General features: G+C 36.5%; 1 protein-coding gene across 12 annotated transcripts in view; it reads left to right on the top strand.

Annotated features, from left to right (window-relative positions):
* LOC110834959 (F-BAR domain only protein 2) overlaps window positions 1–18,130 on the top strand; it is a 31,856-nt gene extending 13,726 nt beyond the window's left edge. For 8 of the 12 annotated variants that reach the window (XM_087354221.1, XM_087354216.1, XM_087354218.1 and 5 more), the window contains 12 exons: window positions 2,301–2,400; window positions 3,344–3,507; window positions 3,737–3,870; window positions 4,121–4,194; window positions 4,648–4,817; window positions 4,903–5,030; window positions 5,151–5,368; window positions 5,742–5,897; window positions 6,225–6,357; window positions 6,613–6,815; window positions 11,276–11,505; window positions 12,043–18,130. In XM_087354221.1, the coding sequence (XP_087210347.1) occupies window positions 2,301–2,400; window positions 3,344–3,507; window positions 3,737–3,870; window positions 4,121–4,194; window positions 4,648–4,817; window positions 4,903–5,030; window positions 5,151–5,368; window positions 5,742–5,897; window positions 6,225–6,357; window positions 6,613–6,815; window positions 11,276–11,505; window positions 12,043–12,113 (1,781 nt within the window). In that variant the 3' untranslated portion in view covers window positions 12,114–18,130. Of the gene's footprint in view, window positions 1–2,300; window positions 2,401–3,343; window positions 3,508–3,736; window positions 3,871–4,120; window positions 4,195–4,647; window positions 4,818–4,902; window positions 5,031–5,150; window positions 5,369–5,741; window positions 5,898–6,224; window positions 6,358–6,612; window positions 6,816–11,263; window positions 11,506–12,042 lie in introns of those variants that run through there. The other 4 variants (XM_087354220.1, XM_022074671.2, XM_087354213.1 and 1 more) reach the window with 2 other exon arrangements.
* The last annotated feature ends 421 nt before the right edge of the window (window positions 18,131–18,551 follow it).

The following is an 18,551-nucleotide window of genomic DNA, read 5'->3' as shown; positions in this document are numbered from 1 at the left end:
AGTATGCTGTTCATTAAAAATTGAAATGCTTTTTTTGTAGTTACATTGGCTGTTAACAGTTGAAGTGCGTCGCTTAGAACAAACGTAGGCATGAAGAAATATAAATAGCGGTGATAAAAAAATGCATATTTGGATAATGATGTAAGTTTACATATTCAGTTGCTGAATCTTAAGAGTATACTGAAAATACAGAATGTGGACAACTTCTGTAGCCAAAAGTGTTTTTTGAACAGAAAAGTTTGGGAATCGCCGCCTTTTAACGTTTCAGAATACTTGACCGTTTTACCTGCATTCAGACTTTGGTGGTAAGGGAAGATGCAGTTGTGGCCCTGCTTGGTACTTATGTCATGATGACATGATTATTTTATACTTTTATTTCAGCTTATGCATTATGATTTTGTTAGATGCGTGTGGCTGAATATATAAACTTACGTACTAGTTTCAGCTTGTCTATGACAGTGTATATTTTTGTTGTGGGTCTTTTATAATACTTTAATTATGTGTTTATATTGTTATTTTTGCAGGAATTTAGTCCTTTCATTGACTAGGACAGAAATGTTCTGTCAAGTGGGGTTGTGTAGAAGAGAGGAGAAAATGTGTTACGAAAGGCAGTAAAGGTGGTGTGTAGATGAGGGAAAATAAACTGAGAGGTGGCAAAAGAGAGGGCTGACGGAGAATGGAACTTGGGATAAAAGAGCTAATAATGAATAGCAGAATATATGGGAAGACGTGGTAGGGATGAGAAGGTTGTGGTGAAGGTTATAGTGGTATGATGGTCAGGAGGATGGAGATGGGTAATAGACAGGGAAAGCACTAAATAACGAAATATGATTTGGGTAAATAACCTGTAGATGCAGTGAGGTTGAATGTTGCACTGTTAAAAATTCCTTGCACATGCCTGTAAATATTTTTTTTGGTTTATGCCTGTATAATCTGATATATGCACAAATTTTCCGATAGAAATTTTTACCCACTTTGAACTCTGGGAATAATGTAATGAGGTTGTCGTATAGTGAGAATGAAGGAGGTGGCAATTTTGAAAAGCTTAAGAGAATGAATGTTAGAGGTTTGATGGGAAGATGGAGAAATTTCCCTCATACAGGATTAAAATATGTTAGTCAAATTTATAAACGTGTTCACTTCGATATATTTAGTTGCCCAACATTTTCACCAACAGTAAATGAGCAAAGGTTTCTGTAATATTCATGAGGATATTTGATTGTTTCTTTTTTTCCGTGAATGCTCTTAAATGCTAAGTAATCGCTTTCTTCAAGAGCCTTTCTGCCTGTGCTCATATGGCGCTTTGTGGATGCACATATAGCATGCATGTCAGTTAAAATTGCTGGCTTATACATGAAAGTAATATATATTTCTCATCATTTAATAAACTTGATTCAAGTTATGTGGGCATTCTCTATAAACAAGAAATTTTACATGACACAGAACTTTCAGTAACCCTTCTTTCACTGTTGATCTTCATACAAAATATCCATTCACTCTGCTATTACCTGTTGAATTTATTTTCTCATCATGCCTTTCTTGCATTTGACTGCATTTTTATTCTGCCAGATACCGCTACTGATGATTCCCAAGCACATGCACTGTAGTAGTTTTTGTGCTGATGCTTAGTTGGTTATGATAATTGCAAGGATATAGAAAATGTTTAAAAAACTGCATCCAAATTATAGTTTGTGTTGCTTTTGAATTTAAATTCTCAGAGCTGAAATTGTTAACATGCAACATTTTTTTGGACAAAATCAGATTTGTGTGAAGAATGTATTTCTTATGAAATGCACAAAAGCTAGTCCTACAAATTTCCTCCAAGTTTAAAACCATATCATAGATCTTGTGATTGAAAAAAATTGCATACTTCAATCTAAAAAGGATTTTTGTAGAAGGAATTTCCATACATATTCTTGGCATCTGTATTTAATTTTATTATCTAGCTTTTCAATTTTTGAAAATCAGCTTCTTGTGGCATACAGTATAATAATAATAATTTGGAAATGTTTGCTTGTAGTTTCACTTAAATTTAATAATGTTTACTTTCTTACTGGTTGATGTCTCTTATTGTCACAATTACTATTTGATAAATTTTTCTCATTAACTGATCTGCCATCAGCATCAAAGTATATTCTGAAATATCATCCAGTGTTTGAGAATATAGAAATTCAGCCACAATTAATTTAAAAAAGGCATTTGTCAGAAAGAGATAGTTTAAAGTCATATATTGCGTAGTGTTCGTATTACCAGGTTATTAAACAGTTGATCAGTCATGAATCCCATTTTTCAATTTGCAGGGTTTCTAAGAAGTAGAAGAGAGAAACGCAAGGAAAAGAAGGCAAAGAAGAAAAAGGATGGCTTAGATAATACAAGTAGCAAGGATGATAAGTCAGATGTGTAAGTTTTTCAACATTTGTGTTTTTGTATTTATGACGTATTTTGGGTACCATAATAGTAACTTGACTTGTCTCATGTGGTCGGTCAAAGATGTAAAATACCAGAATCCATTTCTCGTGGTTTGCTGCTCTCGCATATAAGTAGGAGAACTCTGTAGGAGAGTTTGATCACTGCACATATTTGACATTCTTTGTGGAGTACCTTCTCATATATAAGTATACTTAAATTTTTGTATCAATGTTTCAGTTGCACTTTTATTTACAGAGCTTTTTTTTTTTTGTTAATTTCTTACAAAATTAGTATAATTATGCAGCAAATGAGTAAAGTATGCATTTTGTAGCTTTTACAATCCTTGTATTTACATTTGTATTGAAATATCAACTGCATTTGTGATCTGTTTCATTGGAAATGCAAATAGAGACTTTATGTTGAAACTGTTATAGTGTGCTGTTAGTCATTTTGGGTCTATAAAAGTAGGGGTACACTCTTAAGTGATTGATTCTATCTTTGGTTGTACCATTACATTTCTGTGAATAATCGCATATATCACTATTTACTTTATAATCAAATTTTTGATGCTTTAATTCCTATTTTTTATAAAAGCCTCACTCTCCACGTTTTGTAGAGTATAGTTTAATTATTTATAGAATTTTCCATCTTTTGTGCGACAGTTATACGGTTTAGGTAATTATGTAATATTAGAATACATTGCTTTACTATATCTACATGATTTTTTTTAATTTAAAACAGTGTATGAGAGCTATAGTTACAGAACTTACATATTGTAAGATATGGTTGAGAATTATGAAGTCTGATAACTTTAAGAGTTATTAGATCTTTAAAGAAATTTGTGTTTAATTTCCTTTGGTAACAATGCTTTTGTGACTTGTCTTGTCCATTGTAACGTAACCTAATGTACAGCAAATGTTCTTACATTCTTCAGAAAGCCTGCAAGTCTTGATGATTCCAGGGAAGACAAAGATGACAGTCGAAAGTCAGGAACACCAACTCCTGAAGTGGATGAAGAAGGTTACTGTATACGCCCTAAAGTTGACCTTTGGGGGAATGAGAAGGGCAGTTTCTACTCAAGTTCTGACACAGACTCAGGTAATCTGTGCACTTGAGGTAGAACTGGTGTGTTAACATACCTTTTAGATAAGTCTTAAATCTTTGTTCATGCATAATAAGAGAAATAATAATATAACCAAATCAAAGGGTTAGATTAGAATCAGGCCAGATATCAGAAAAATGTCCAAGAAATGCATAAAATTTTGATTGGTTTATCAGCATTCATAGTTTTTAAAGTAGTTGGTCATGGTGGATTCTTTAATTGCAGATGATGAACGCGAACATAAAATCCACGTGGAAATCAAACCGTTGAGTAATGGCTCTGCTCCTATGAGTGCCAGTGTTGATGAACTTCGGGCAACTGTTGAAAATTTGTCACTCTCTCCAGTAGCCATGGCTTCTGTAAGTGTATAGACTACGCAGCTTCTATCAGTTTCATCCGTAGAATTTCTTGAGTAGCTGAGAATACTATCGGCTTCTGAAGAAGGGCTCTGCTCCGTGGAGTTAGGTCATTGTTTATTTATTTTAGAATTTGGATTATTCCACGAAGTCAAATGTTGCATTTGCTGAATTTTGTATATCTTGAATCACGTTGTGGTTAAGAGAAGTTGCGTGTCATGGGATTTGCATGCGTTGTAATATTTGTTTCCAGGGCAGAAGAGACTCTGGTGCTGAATCTGACCATCATATGAAGAGATCTCAGTCAGTATCTCAACAGCTTGGCGGGTAAGATTACTTTCAGAAACTTGTGTTTTCATTTAATTCGCTCTTTTTAAGTCCTTAAGGAGGCTGCAGACCAAGGACGCGCACAAAAGAATTTCTTGTTTTGTAATATTGTCTTCTGTTAAGAAAGATAGTAGAAAGTTCATAGACCTCTGAAAACAGGTGTGGATGTAAGCAAATGCTGTTACAGATCAAAAGAAATGTACTATAGACAGAACATGTATAAAGAGGGAGAAGAGACATTGGAGCTCGCGCTTTCAAAATACACTTTTTTGTCTTTTTTTTAAAGCACATGCTGCATGTGTCTGTGAACATCATCACCTCTGTGCACATGGATCAATAAATACTATATATGCCACACATTGTGTTTCAGGATTTTCTTAGTCCTTCTTTCCTGTTTTTCGCTGGGAATATAATCACTCTCTGCTTAATTTATTTAAATGTAATTCATAATAGGAAACCAAGTAGTGATTTACTGGGATTGAGTCTGTTCCAAAGTCCGACAGCATCGAGTGCCTCAACCCCAACGGGGGTTCCAAGTGGAGGTCATCCGTACGCACCACTGCAGAGCCCCACACAACCTTCCATGGGAAGTCCCGCTCCTTCGTCGTCTTCTCGTTACGCTGGTTTGTTGCCTTCATTCTTGAGCATATTTTACTCACTTTAATTGTACGAAACTTATCTAAAGTTAACTTAATAATTTTTCCCTAGATCTAGGAGATTTGTTCTCGGAAGTGGGAGAAATCCAGCCAGCTTTACCTCCTAAACAGTCCAGACAGACTCCCACACCCACACAGGGCTCAATAGCAATTCCTAGGCCACCATCACGGAGAGGAGAGGTATGAAGGCAGTACTTCAAATAATTATGTTATTATTTTGCCTTGTATTCATTCCCTTGGTGCATGTGTTTCCATGCTAGGAGGAGACTCACTTGCTGACACAAATCGCTTAATTTTCAGGGCCCATCGCCACGAGGTCGAATGAGTCCAGCTCCAGGTTCATCTTCCATCTCAAGGGCTGACAGTGTTGGCAGCCTTGAGTTTCGAACTGCAGGCATACCTGTTGGCTCATCAAGAGGACCCTCGCCTCTAACCATTGGCATGGCGGACACCATCCCTTTGGCCGTCGCATTTCATGAAATTGTTCACTCGTATTTCAAAGGAACTGATGAAACTAAGTATGTGATGAAAGAAAGTTTTAAAATTTCTTAGAGTGTGAACACTGAGCCTGTTACCAAATTCTCATACTCTAGAAACACGTGGTCAGTTCTTCCACAGTAAGGTCTTGGTTGAAATTAAATTAATTGAAACATTATACTTTCATAATTCTGATCTTTTGCTTCTGTGAATATATTCACAGCTTCATTAATTTTAGAGTATATGTTGTAGGTGGTTTCTATATGTAGATTATCCAGTTTCGCTTGCATTTTTATGGTTGATATTGCTGATAGAAAATAAATTGGCTTAAATGAAGTGAAACTGACTTTAGGTTTAGCTTGTTACAGGGGTTTTGTTGGTGTTATCTTTTTTCTGCATTAATTATTGTTCCAGATGTCAAGTAAAATTGTCAGGTGATATGATGTTATCTTTTCCTGCGGGAATCGTTGCAGTACTCGCCAATAATCCGAGTCCTGCACAGCTGTCATTTCGAATTCGCAACATCCACCGTCTCGATAATGTTTTACCCAACAAACAACTGGTTACACTGTGAGTTACTTAAAGTCTAGTGACACAAAAGTTGCGTAATAAGTTTATAATTATTTTAAGTTACTTATTAATAATAATCCTGTGAGTTATTTTTATATGCAACAGACTTGAGGACAATAAACTGATAAGTGCACTCTGTGGGCCAAATGCTGAGTTACTGAATGTTAAAGTGTGTGGTCAGTTGCTTGTATGTTATTTATCGAAACATATTGTGTCTTAACACTTAGGTAAATGGAGTTTTCCATTACAAATGTTTTTTCAGTATGTATATATATTTCCTGCTACGAAGTATATTCTTGCATGTTGTAACTAAACATTTATTTTCAGAGATTCTGCACAGTCAAGTAATGAGAGTATGTTGTTTGACTTTAATATGAGTGCCTTAACTGCTCTGCTCAGAAGACAGTCTGAACAAAATCCTTCTGCATCTTACTTCAATGTAGACATCTTGAAGTATCAGGTTTGTGACTTGTTTTTCTTTTGATTTGCCTTCGACGTAAAACACGGTATTGCTCTGTGGGGGGAAGAGTCACAGATATCATAACAAAACATAAAGAAGGAAGTTCTATGAAATTGTTTCATCTTAAAAGGATACATACCATAAAACTATTTATTCATTAGCATCTATTTGTACTGGAAAATGTTTTAATACATTTATATTCCTTGTATTGAATAGCAGATAAGATTATAAGGATAATGTTTTGTCTCCGTACAGGTTAAACCGAAAAGTGGCGCAGGATCGTGCCCTTACCAGTTAGTTGCATACTGGAAATGTGAGTCGGGTCATACTGACCTTAGGGTGGATTATAAGTACAATAGCCATGCCATGGCCTCAGCATCTCCTCTGCTTAATTTGACAGTGGCAGTCCCTATAGATGGTGGAGTGAAGTCCATGCAGTCAAAACCAGCAGCGCAGTGGTGAGTCACTAAACCCCAGCTTTGTGCAGGAAATGTAATGAAAGTAAAGGCCGCCATTCACGATCGCTCCAGATGGATGACATCCAAACGGATGTCGTCCAAAGAGGTACTACATTCACGGTCGCGTCACGCCAGTCGCGGTTTGTTGTCCTTCTGTGAAGTGCGTGGTGTTTGCGATGGACGAAGAATTGGTACTAGCTACGGCAGTATGCCTGTATATTAACTAACTAACTAACTAGATGGCTTACCGAACCCGAAGGTTCATCACCGAATTAACCAAAGCCCTCCACCGGACCCTGTCCTGGGCCAACAAAATCCAGTTTCCTTCAACTCCTATCTCGGATAGATCCCGCCTGAGATTATCCTCCCATCTACGTCTAGGTCTCCCCAGCGGTCTCTTCCCTTCAGGTTTCCCAACCAGTACCCGGTGCACACCTCTTGTCCCATCCATGCGCGCTACATGTCCCGCCCATCTCACTCTTCTCGACTTAATCACCCTCACAATACTGGGGGAGCAGTACAGATTTTTAAGCTCGTCATTGTGCAGTTTTCTCCACGCCCCATCGTCTTCCCTCTTAGGCCCAAATATCCTCCTCAACACCCGATTCTCAAACACCTGCAATCTGTGTTCCTCCCTCTGAGTGAGAGACCATGTTTCGCACCCATACAAAACAACAGGCAAGATTATTGTTTTGTATACTTTAATTTTCAGGTTCTTAGAAATCAGACGGGAAGACAAAATATTTTGGACTGAGAAGTAGCAAGCATTTCCGGAATTTAGTCTCCTCCTAACTTCCTCACAAGTATCATTTTGATTTGTTATTGTTGTTCCCAAATATTTGAACTTTGTAACCCTTTCAAAGGATTTATTAGCTACCCTAAGATAATTTTGCCCGCCTGTCTTCTGATGACGAGATACTAACATGTACTTAGTTTTTTCTGAATTTACTTCCAGCCCCACTTGTCTACCAGCCTCTAGTAAAACTTCTGCGTTCCTCTTTATTGTATTTATATCGTCCCCCAATAAATTAACATCATCAGCATATGCCAATAGCTGATGTGTCCCGTTCAATTGCAAACCCTCCTGCCTACCTTGGACCTTCCTGATGGCGTATTCTAGCGCAAAGTTAAAGAGCAAGGGAGACAAAGCATCTCCTTGTTTTAGACCGTTCTTGATGAGGAATGTCTCAGATACATATTTACCTACTCGAATTTTGCTGCAGGTTTCATTTAAGCACATTTTTATTAGACCCACTAGCTTCTTTGGTATACCAAATTCAATAAGAATATTATATAGCACTTCTCTCTTCACAGAGTCATAGGCTTTTTTGAAATCTATAAATAACTGATGTACAGTCCCACCGAACTCCCATTTTTTCTCTAGTATCTGACGAATGCAAAAGATCTGATCAATCGTTGATCTGTTTCGTCTGAACCCACACTGATGATCCCCAATAGTTTCATTCGCATATGGGGTTAATCTTGCCAAAAGAATGTTGGATAGAATTTTGTATGAGGTTGATAGCAGCGATATTCCTCGGTAATTACCACACTCAGTCTTGTCCCCCTTCTTATAAATAGGAATAATTATGGATTCCTTCCATTGATGTGGCATCTCTTCCTTATCCCAAATTAACTGAATAAGCTTATGGATCCTCATATGCAACCCTTTGCCACCTGCTTTAATTAATTCGGCCGGAATCTGATCAATTCCTGGAGATTTATAACTTTTCAACTTCCCAATGGCTAGTTCCACTTCATCTAAGCTAGGTTCTGGCACCAACAGTTCAGCTGTATGCATTTTAATCTGTCTAATATCACCAGTATTATGAACATTTAAGAGCTCGCTAAAGAAATTTTTCCACCTATTCACAATTTTTATTGGATCTGCAAGCAAATTGCCACTATCATCCTTTACCAAATTAGTCTGGGGTTGATATCCTTTCTTAAAGTTATTAATGCCTCTGTACAGGTCTCTGATGTTTTTTTCCTTATTATTTGTCTCAAGTTCAGCAATTTTGCCCTTCAGGTATTCCCTTTTCTTAGTCCTAAAGGTTCTACTAGCCTCACGTCTCACGTTACATAGATTATCCGCATTTGTTTTGTTTGGGTTCTGCAACCATTGAAATTTTGTTTGCTTCCTTCGATCTATTAATTTTGAACATTCTTCATCAAACCACGGTTTATTTTGCTTTCTCCTGTAGTATCCTAGTTTCTCTTTTGCTGAAATTTTGATGCAGTTTCTGACATTTTCCCACTCCCTGTTGATGTCCACACTTTCATTATCCTCATTTGTCTCTAAAATTTGAAACCTATTCGAAATTTCAACTTGATATTGTTCCTTTGCCTCTCCCTCACTTAATTTTTTCAAATCAAATCTTTCTGTGTCAAAATTTTGTTTAGTTCGTCTACTTACTGAAAGCCGCTCCCTCACTCTTGCTACCACCAGATAATGATCAGTGTCGCAATCTGCTCCTCTGAATGATCTCACATCAATTACATTTGTCTGCCTTCTCTTATCTACTAAAACATGATCTATTTGATTGTGTGTTCTGCCATCTGGGGAAGTCCAAGTGTATTTATGAACATCACGGTGTGGAAATTTTGTACTTTTTACAATTAAATCTTTTGACGTAGCGAAGGTCACTGCTCTGACGCCATTATCATTACTAAGTGCATGGAGACTCTCGCTGCCTATTGTGGGTTTGAAGACATCCTCCCTCCCAATTTTTGCATTGAAATCTCCTAGCAGAATTTTCATGTGATACTTGCCAAATGTATCAAATACTGATTCCAATTCTTCATAAAAGCTATCCTTGATATCATCGCTTTTGTCTTCAGTTGGGGCATGAACATTAAGGACAATGATGTCGCACCAACGTCCTTCCAAAATTACGTAAGACAACCTGTCACTAACAAATTCTACTCTCTTAACTGCTGCCCTAATTCTGCTATGAACAAAAAAACCCGTCCCTAGCTGATGATTGTCATTCCCCTTTCCATAGAAAAATGTAAAATTGTCCACTGGGATCGTGCCCTCCCCCTCCCATCGCACTTCCTGCACTGCCACTAAGTCTAACTTATAATTCCCTAATTCCCTACACACTGATTTCAGTGCCCCAGCCCTATAGAGGCTCCTAATGTTCCAGGTACCAAATCTCATGTCCTTTTTCAATTGCCGTGGTCGTGCCAAAGAGTCCGTCCTGATCCGAGGCTTGGTTGATTTTTTCGTAACACATATTTTTTTTAAAGGTGAAAGGTTGTTAGCCCTACACCCAACCCCCAACCTGGAGGACCAGGGTATCACTCTTAGTCTAGCGCATCTCCTTAGACCTGTCCGGCTTGGGTGACCCTACCATGAGCCGAAGCTCAGGCCGGCATAGCCCTAAGGGTCATTTGAGCACGCAAGCCTCCTCACCCGGCAGATTGCCTTCGACAAGGTGGTGATACCTTCGAGAAGGATGCCTGTATATTAGAATGAAAAAACCAAAACGAAAGTGGTCAAAGCAATGGCTCTTAAATAGAAGCAATTTAAGTCCTTATGCTCCTTTCTGAAGCAACTTCTAAGGGAATTTTCTTTGTTGGCGGTAGGATCTTTGTTTTTAAATAAAACCACCAATTCTTCCATTGCTAAGCTTCTTTTAGCTTTATCATGATAGTCTTCATTACTTATCTGCCACAAACATGGCAACTCTCTATATTTCTCAATCACCTCAATAACAAACTCACGACCCGACATTATACAAGTTTGGACTTCACTGGACGAAGGCTCGTGGCAGACTGGCATGAGAATGGACCACGTTTCCGCCACTCACGAACCGATTTGGAGTGGCTCGATCGCCGATTCCCCCATTCACGATACGATGGCGCGATGGAGTGATGGAGCGATCGGATGGATTATGGCTCGACAGAATATCCAAACGAGCCCACCACGCCACGCCAATGGACTTCAGTTTCCGCATTCACGGTACAATTTTGGAGCGACACCGTGCCATTTGGACGAATGGAGCGATCGTGAATGGCGGCCTTAACACACGGTTTGACCATGTCACTTATTATTAAAATGTGAGTAAAACATAAGCATCGTATTCATAATGTTTAATTCATCGCTTCACATTTGAATCAGTATGGGTCTTACGGTTAGCTCTGTAATTTTCTGTGAACTCCAAGGGCAGCTTTGTACTACGTTAATTCCCAAATTATATCTAAATTTATAGTCTGAAACATGCTTTTTTCCCTTCATGAATTTAGATGATTGTTCATTTGGCTGGTAACAGAGAATTTGAAATAGGATTCAAGAGTGGGGCTATGAAGAACAAATTTGACGTTATGAGCCGTATAGACGATCTTTATAGAAGCCATGCAACGAATAGCACGAAACTTTGTGACTGTGCTTAATGTGTGGATTAATCATGGTTAAATATGAATCGAAGTACTAAGGTAGGTAGACTATGTTGCAGGCTGGCAGATAGTCACCGAGCTGTATGGAAATTCACTGAACTGTCACAACACAGCGAGAACCATGGAGTGGGCTCTCTGCGTGCTCGTCTAGAAGTGTCCAATGGCCCAAGTTCTCAAGGAACAATCGCCACGCAGTTTAACTGTGAAGGTACAACTCTGTCTGGAGTGGAGTTTGATCTGGTTGGAACTGGTTACCGACTGTCTCTTGTTAAGCGTAGATTTGTTTCAGGTAAGTAGAATATTACTGATACTTTTATTGTTTGTAAATTCATACTTTTTAGCCCACTGTCGGGTGTTTATAGATCTGGCCGTGTTACTGTTAATGTTATCATTAAAGTAATTGCTGTTGAGTTTTAGCAAATTAATTTGTGTGGTTATGACATTGCAGAGGGATAAGTTTTATTATATTGAGGTATAGATTATATTTCAGAACTAAATAATTTAAAAACAAATGCAAATGGTCTCTGCTGCTAATATAATCCCCCCCACACACACAAGGCAAGAAGGCGGCTAGGAATTTGACTCCACGTTTCCAGAACTTTGCTTTAAATCAGTGGTTCCCATAGTTTGGTTAGGAAATTTTCATAATTTGAGCCTCTAAAATCATGTCAGGGTCAGTCTTAGGCTGCTGTTGTATGCGTAAGTGGGATATATGGAAAAGACTTTGCTTCCTCATCTTTGGTTCTTCCATGCTGACAAAACCATAGAAAGGTTTTAAGTATGTGGTTCCATTGCAGTTCTAATTAAAAATCCTTCATTGTTATAGGGAAATACATTTGTGATGCAGACCCAGACCCCAAATATAGGTACGCAGCTCCTCCAAGTTCAGACTGCTAGCAGCCAGTGTCATATTATCGGTCACCACATATGCCATCAGATGGTGTGTGCCCCATACACACACATATGAAGTCATTAAGAATGGAATGGGTCCGTGTGTGTGAACTACCATCGTTATAGTCAACCATTGCAAATGCAAATTTTGGTGATTTGGTAAGTGAAGATGATCATCAGTTTTGGAAAGAGTTGATGATATTGTAAATTGGCTCCTTGGCCAAGCAATAATTTCTGAACGTTCTTCATGAAGATATATTGGTCGGGAACTTTTCCCGTTGATCATACTGCTCGTTGCCATACTCCCAGTGGTACAGCCGTACTTCTTTGTCGGTCGCTCGGTATTTACCTGCGCATTTTTATTTCCATACCCTACAATATACAGTACATAATCAAATGAAGTAAGTTTTTAGTTGAATTTAATTGTCTCCAGTATTAGAGTTGTAATGTATAATGTATATTATATTATAAGAGTAATGAAAAGAAATTAAATTTGTAAAGCAATTTATTTCTGTTAGGTAATATGTGTTATGGAGTCTCATTTGTCTGTGTTTCTGCAGTGCAGGAATAAAGTGTACTAATGTAACAACGCATTTTGCGATATTTTAATGGGAAAACTACTTTATAGAGATTGTATCTGACAGCATAAGTTTGATGATGAGCTGTGGAATGAGTGTTGACTGTATGTTTGGTCATGATGACCAATCTCAGAAATTGTATGATTAGTTTTTAGTCCTTGGATTTCCACTCGAGTCTACTCTGCCATCACGTAGTATTCATTGTATTTTGATACCAGTTTTCAAGTCGTAGTGTATTCACATAACATTCCTTTGTAGCTCAGGAAAACAGTTCTAGCCTATCTATAAACCTGTATGTCTGTCTCATCATCACATTCTTACCAGTGTAACTCATTATGATATAATAGTATATACTCCACTGATGTACTATGCTCATCTTGGTATAATGTATTAGCATAACCCTGTTAATTGTAATTACATTTTATGTCTTCACTGTGTTGTCTTTTTGGAAAAATGGATATGTACTAGTGTTCATAGCATACCTGATACAGTTAGAAATTCTTTAATACCTCTGACGTACAGTGCCTGTTAATACATATAGCTACACTACGCAAGTTCGCCCGCAAGGAGCTGGCGTTTACGAAGACTCTTAAGGAATTGCTTCCTTAACAACTGGTCCAAAAGTCTTCTGTTCAAACCACCATTTATATTCACATCATATATTTTCCTACCTTTTCTTATAAAGAGTCTGTCATGAAGGATAGATTTGTGTATTTTATGACTTTGGAAATGAAATATGAATTCTGTTAATATGTGTTCGCTATTTTTTTTTTTTTCATAACTTAAAATCACAGAATAATAATTAAATTCTGTTCACCATTCTAATGCATCTCAGAATTATCAGTTGAAATTCAAATATTTGTTCATAATCTATCTGTATGTTTACAGATCCTCGTTTTCAAAATTAAGAGTTCTGTATTTTCTTGTCATGCGAAATCAATGTTGAATGGCAACTGTTACTTAAGGTTTAATGGCGTATTTGTATGAGGTATGCTATGGACTTTTAAGATGCATGTTCAATACACTTACATAGCATCTGTATGAAATTTATATTTCAGTTCTGTCCTTCAGTAAGAAAAAAAATGGTAAATTGTAGTGATTTTGGGAAAGTTTTGTGTGTATTGCATATGTGGCCAGTGATATGTAAAATGTGTGTAAAGTATTTGGCAGCCTCAGAGGTAAAGGGATTTGAGGAGACAGTGTGTGTACATAAATGTTAATATAAAGATCTGTTCATCCTCACTTAGTAAAAGATATTTTTGTTGTAATCTTGATGAAAGGACATCTAGGCGTTGAAAAGATAGGACCACAGCATTGAAATAGAGCCTGTGTATTAAACAATATATCTTGCCTACATTCTTGAACTAGTTGGTACAGAATATTAGATGTTTCCTTCAAAGTGTGTAGGTAAGTGGTGTAATTTTATTGTTCCTCTATGCCTTTTGGTGTTTAGAGATTTCATCAGAATGAAGATATTTTTTCTACAAAAAAGGCAAATCATTGAGCTATTCCATGTCAACATTTGTTGAATTAGTTATAATATTGTAAGGAGTTACTAAAGAATTTTTGGTCAGTTCATTTGTAACATTCTGTGAAATATTTCAGGCAAATAAGAACTGTATTGAATCAGTAAGTCGCATTCCGAATCATATGTAAGTAAACTGGACATGCAGTTTGCAGATTAATGGTGCTAGACATGATCGGTGCTTGCACGTGGATGACTATCGACTGTGGTGTTTGGGCGCATCTTGTATAAATGTTTTAAAAGTTATGTCTATAAGGACTGCATAATATAAAATCAAATGTTTATGCTAATTTGCAGGTTCTAGTAAGATTATATGGGATTTGAAGTTTTCACAGTGGTGAAAATGTGGATTGTGGTCTCTGGATTATGACATCATGTGATCTTCTAGGTGGTCGACCGTGTCTTGGAGGAACATATCATCTCCAGCTTATACCATGAAGATGGAAGTGATATATTCCTCTGACACTTTGGCAACCACATGTAAGACTACATGATGTCATAATCCAGAAGACACAGTAGACAGGTATGATGATATTCAGTTACGTTTTGCTCAAATTTTAAGCCTTCTTAAACCGTATAAATATGTCCTTTATCCATATAAGTATCTCACAAACATGATGTGCATATAAAGACCTCCTTTTAAGTGTTGAGATTTATGTATTATGTTTAGTATATTTTGTGCAGTTATTTATGGTATTATGTATGTATGAATGAATGAGATAGGAGGAATACCATAATTCCACATCTATGAATAATAAGAAAAGTATTTGAATATTAAATTGATTTAGAAATCACAACTCACTGAGACCCCAAACAGGTTGATAAACATCAATTGGCATACTAAAGAAATCTTGTATGATGTAATATAATTACTTACTGGAGAAGTAGGTGTTTTCAGTGCCTACATCCAATGCTTTAGAACAACAACCTTCTCTTTAAAATACTCCTTAGGCCACTGAGGCTCTACAGTAATATGCGTAGCTTTCATGAAAACCTAATCACAGGTTTGACTAGATATATGACTAAAGAGTTATTTACTAAACAATATTATGAATGATTCATTAATTTGTTACTATTATCCATGAAAGGAATTTCTTTTATCATTATCTCAAAAAGTGGATGTATTGCCTAAGGCATGTGACTGATCCCACTTTATACTATACCCGAAAGGACGGTCTTATCTTTGGTTCTATAATTTGAATAATGCAGAACTTTATTTCAGACAAAGGTAATGAAGTCATAATGGCATCCTTTTCTTATAGTTTAATAGTTCCAATTTTAAAGCTCCTTGCTGTTTTTGAGCAGTTAACTCTCTATAAAATAACTTCCTGTCCTAAGTGAGTCATGAAATTATAATGTCAGTTTTGCTCATTATTCCCCGAGTACATTCCTTGCACGAAGTGCATAGGCGGAATGCATTATGGGCTGGTCAAGTCCATCCTGTCGATTCTGCTTGAGAAACATTGGATGGATTCGGATGACATTTGATGTGAAGGTACACAGCCTTAAAATTGTACTTTCGAATATCCTACAAGCGGTGATATGAAATTGACATGAGGAAATTTGTGAGATAGACATTGAGGTGCTGCAATCTGGTGACCAAATTGGGAACTATCAAACAAGGCAGATTTAATACCTCTAAATGCACATTGCAAAGAATGCGCAAGGATATGTGTATTACAGTACAAAATGCACTTTCCAACCTTGAAAATAAACTATATCTCATTTTTACAGCCAATTGTAACATGAACTACATTGGAAGGTTTGGATTGTGGGTCTGAATGTAAGTAACCACACATTACAGTGATCGTACCATCCTGTTAAATAATAATGGCATGTGACACAGAACAGTACGAAGTAGTATGAGCTCTGAATTTATAAATTCTTGGCATTGTAGTGTGCCATTTAAAATGTGGATATCAAGATTAGTCATATGATTCTTAATGCATATTATATCAATGTTAAATTATACAATAGATTAGTAATGTTTAAACCATCTGTCTTACATATCTTTTAAATATTTTCCCCACTTAGTTATGTATCACATTTTTCTGTAAATTATTCATGTATTCATAGTGAACCTTCAGTGATTTAAAATTCCTTTAAAAATACTTGAAGATGAATGTACTACTGTATAAAGCTTTCATAGTGACCATTAATAAAATCTTCTCAGGCTATAAGTCTTGTCAGTTGGTTAAAAATCACCAACATTCAAGGACCAGAGATGGTCCCTGAAATGTCAGTAATTTTTAACAAACTAGCACAATGTAAACGCTAAGAAAATTTTATTAATTTAACATACTGTGTTCATCACATATTGTTTAGATGGGTGCTACTGAAGTTCATCACAATATGATTTCATTTTTGCTACTGTAAACTTCACCAGTTTCATTGTAAATGAATGTATTATTCTTATAATTCTCATAATCAGTAACATAATTCATGCTGCATTCAAAATTTTAACATTCCCCATACTACATATATTTGTCTCTTTCTGCATCACTGTTATTGTCTCACACATAACTGTGGTCTGAAGAAAAGCTTGATATTAATATGGTGAATTGATCTTAGTGATATAGAAAAGCAATATTGAACATAAGTAGGATTTGAGGTTTTGACAGCGGTGAGTCTGAAGATTGCCGTCTTCTGGGTTGTTGTACCGCGTAGTCAGGCAGTATGACTTCTGAAGCGTTGGCGGAAAATCTACCGGACTACACGGCACAACAACCCAGAAGACTGCAGTCTTCAATATTGAACATAAGTTTGCAAATGAACAAATTTATTTCTGTAATCTTAAAAGTTATGTATGTTCATTGGGTAAATGAAAAACAAGATATTTCTTGACTTTATGAATACAAAGAACAAACTATGTTTTTGTTTATCTCGCAGTCCTATATTTAAATTTGGAAAAACCAAAATTAATAAATCTCGATAGTTCATTCATTGAACATCCTGCTTATATTTTTGTGTATAAAGTGCAAGTAAGTATGTTGCTATGATGCAAAGTTCAATATAACAATGCTAATAGTAACAGAGCAAGGTACAAATCACAATGTAAGCAATCTTGCAGTTTTATACTGTACTCTGTTGCCAGGATATTCATCTGAAGCAAACTAGTACAGGACGTGCTAGTTCTGATTAATATATAGAGTGTAAGATGTACTATTGAGAATCTTCCCATATAGAAATGAAATACATCATCTACAGTGTGTTCTATGAAATGATAATTCACTGCCTTGCAGATTCAATATATTTATTGTTTTGAGAGTATCGTACTAAAGTGATGGAATAGGTACATGACATGATAGCTTTTATTTGTAAATAGAGGTAATTGAGATTTATCATTGAGAATCTTATTTCCATATGTAAATTAAATATGGACTATATGAAGTAATTTGTATAATACATTTTGTTGCACTCTCCAGACATATATAGCAGTGTATAGTGCAGATTTTTAAAATGATGACTTTCAGATATGGTATATACTTATATTATATCTTTGTTAAAAAAATTATGGTATTTTTTGGCTGGCAATTCCAGTAATTGGGAATTTGGATCATACTTGAGGAAACAAGTCAGAGCATTATCAAATGTTGGACATTTAGAATTGTTAATATAATTTCCATCTGGAAGAAAAAAGATGCAGTTGACATCAAATCCTCTGAATTTACCAGTGACCTTTCTGCATTTCTTGTCCCAGATTGTATGAATCAGTTAAGATTAACTTAGAACCTATGATGTAATATGTTATAAAACTATGTTTTGTTTTCTTTTGCAAACAATCAATATCACTGTATTACAATTAATGTAACTGTGAATGAACTTCAAACATGAGATTCCCCCGTCTACAAAAATGTGCATTGTAACTGCTGTAAATGAAGGAGAAGTAGCATAAGATAAAACTTTTCAGAATGATTGAATTGGGTTTCTTATTTATATTTGGTCCCTGACACATATTCAAATCCTTCTCATTAGCAGAGTGTATAATTTAGTATCCATCGAGTTTGTCACATACTTCATTGGAGGTTATGTTATGTGTAGTATACAAAACAATAATCTTGCCTGTTGTTTTGTATGGGTGTGAAACATGGTCTCTCACTCAGAGGGAGGAACACAGATTGCAGGTGTTTGAGAATCGGGTGTTGTGGATATTTGGGCCTAAGAGGGAAGACGATGGGGCGTGGAGAAAACTGCACAATGACGAGCTTAAAAATCTGTACTGCTCCCCCAGTATTGTGAGGGTGATTAAGTCGAGAAGAGTGAAATGGGCGGGACATGTAGCGCGCATGGATGGGACAAGAGGTGTGCACCGGGTACTGGTTGGGAAACCTGAAGGGAAGA

The sequence above is a fragment of the Zootermopsis nevadensis genome, unplaced genomic scaffold (genome assembly GCF_977971745.1).
Source record: "Zootermopsis nevadensis isolate Lab colony 2312 unplaced genomic scaffold, Znev_1.0 Znev_ptg000023l, whole genome shotgun sequence".
Taxonomy (NCBI): domain Eukaryota; kingdom Metazoa; phylum Arthropoda; class Insecta; order Blattodea; family Termopsidae; genus Zootermopsis; species Zootermopsis nevadensis.
The sequence above is the reverse complement of the archived record's forward strand: the minus strand, read 5'-3'. Positions and strand labels throughout refer to the sequence as shown.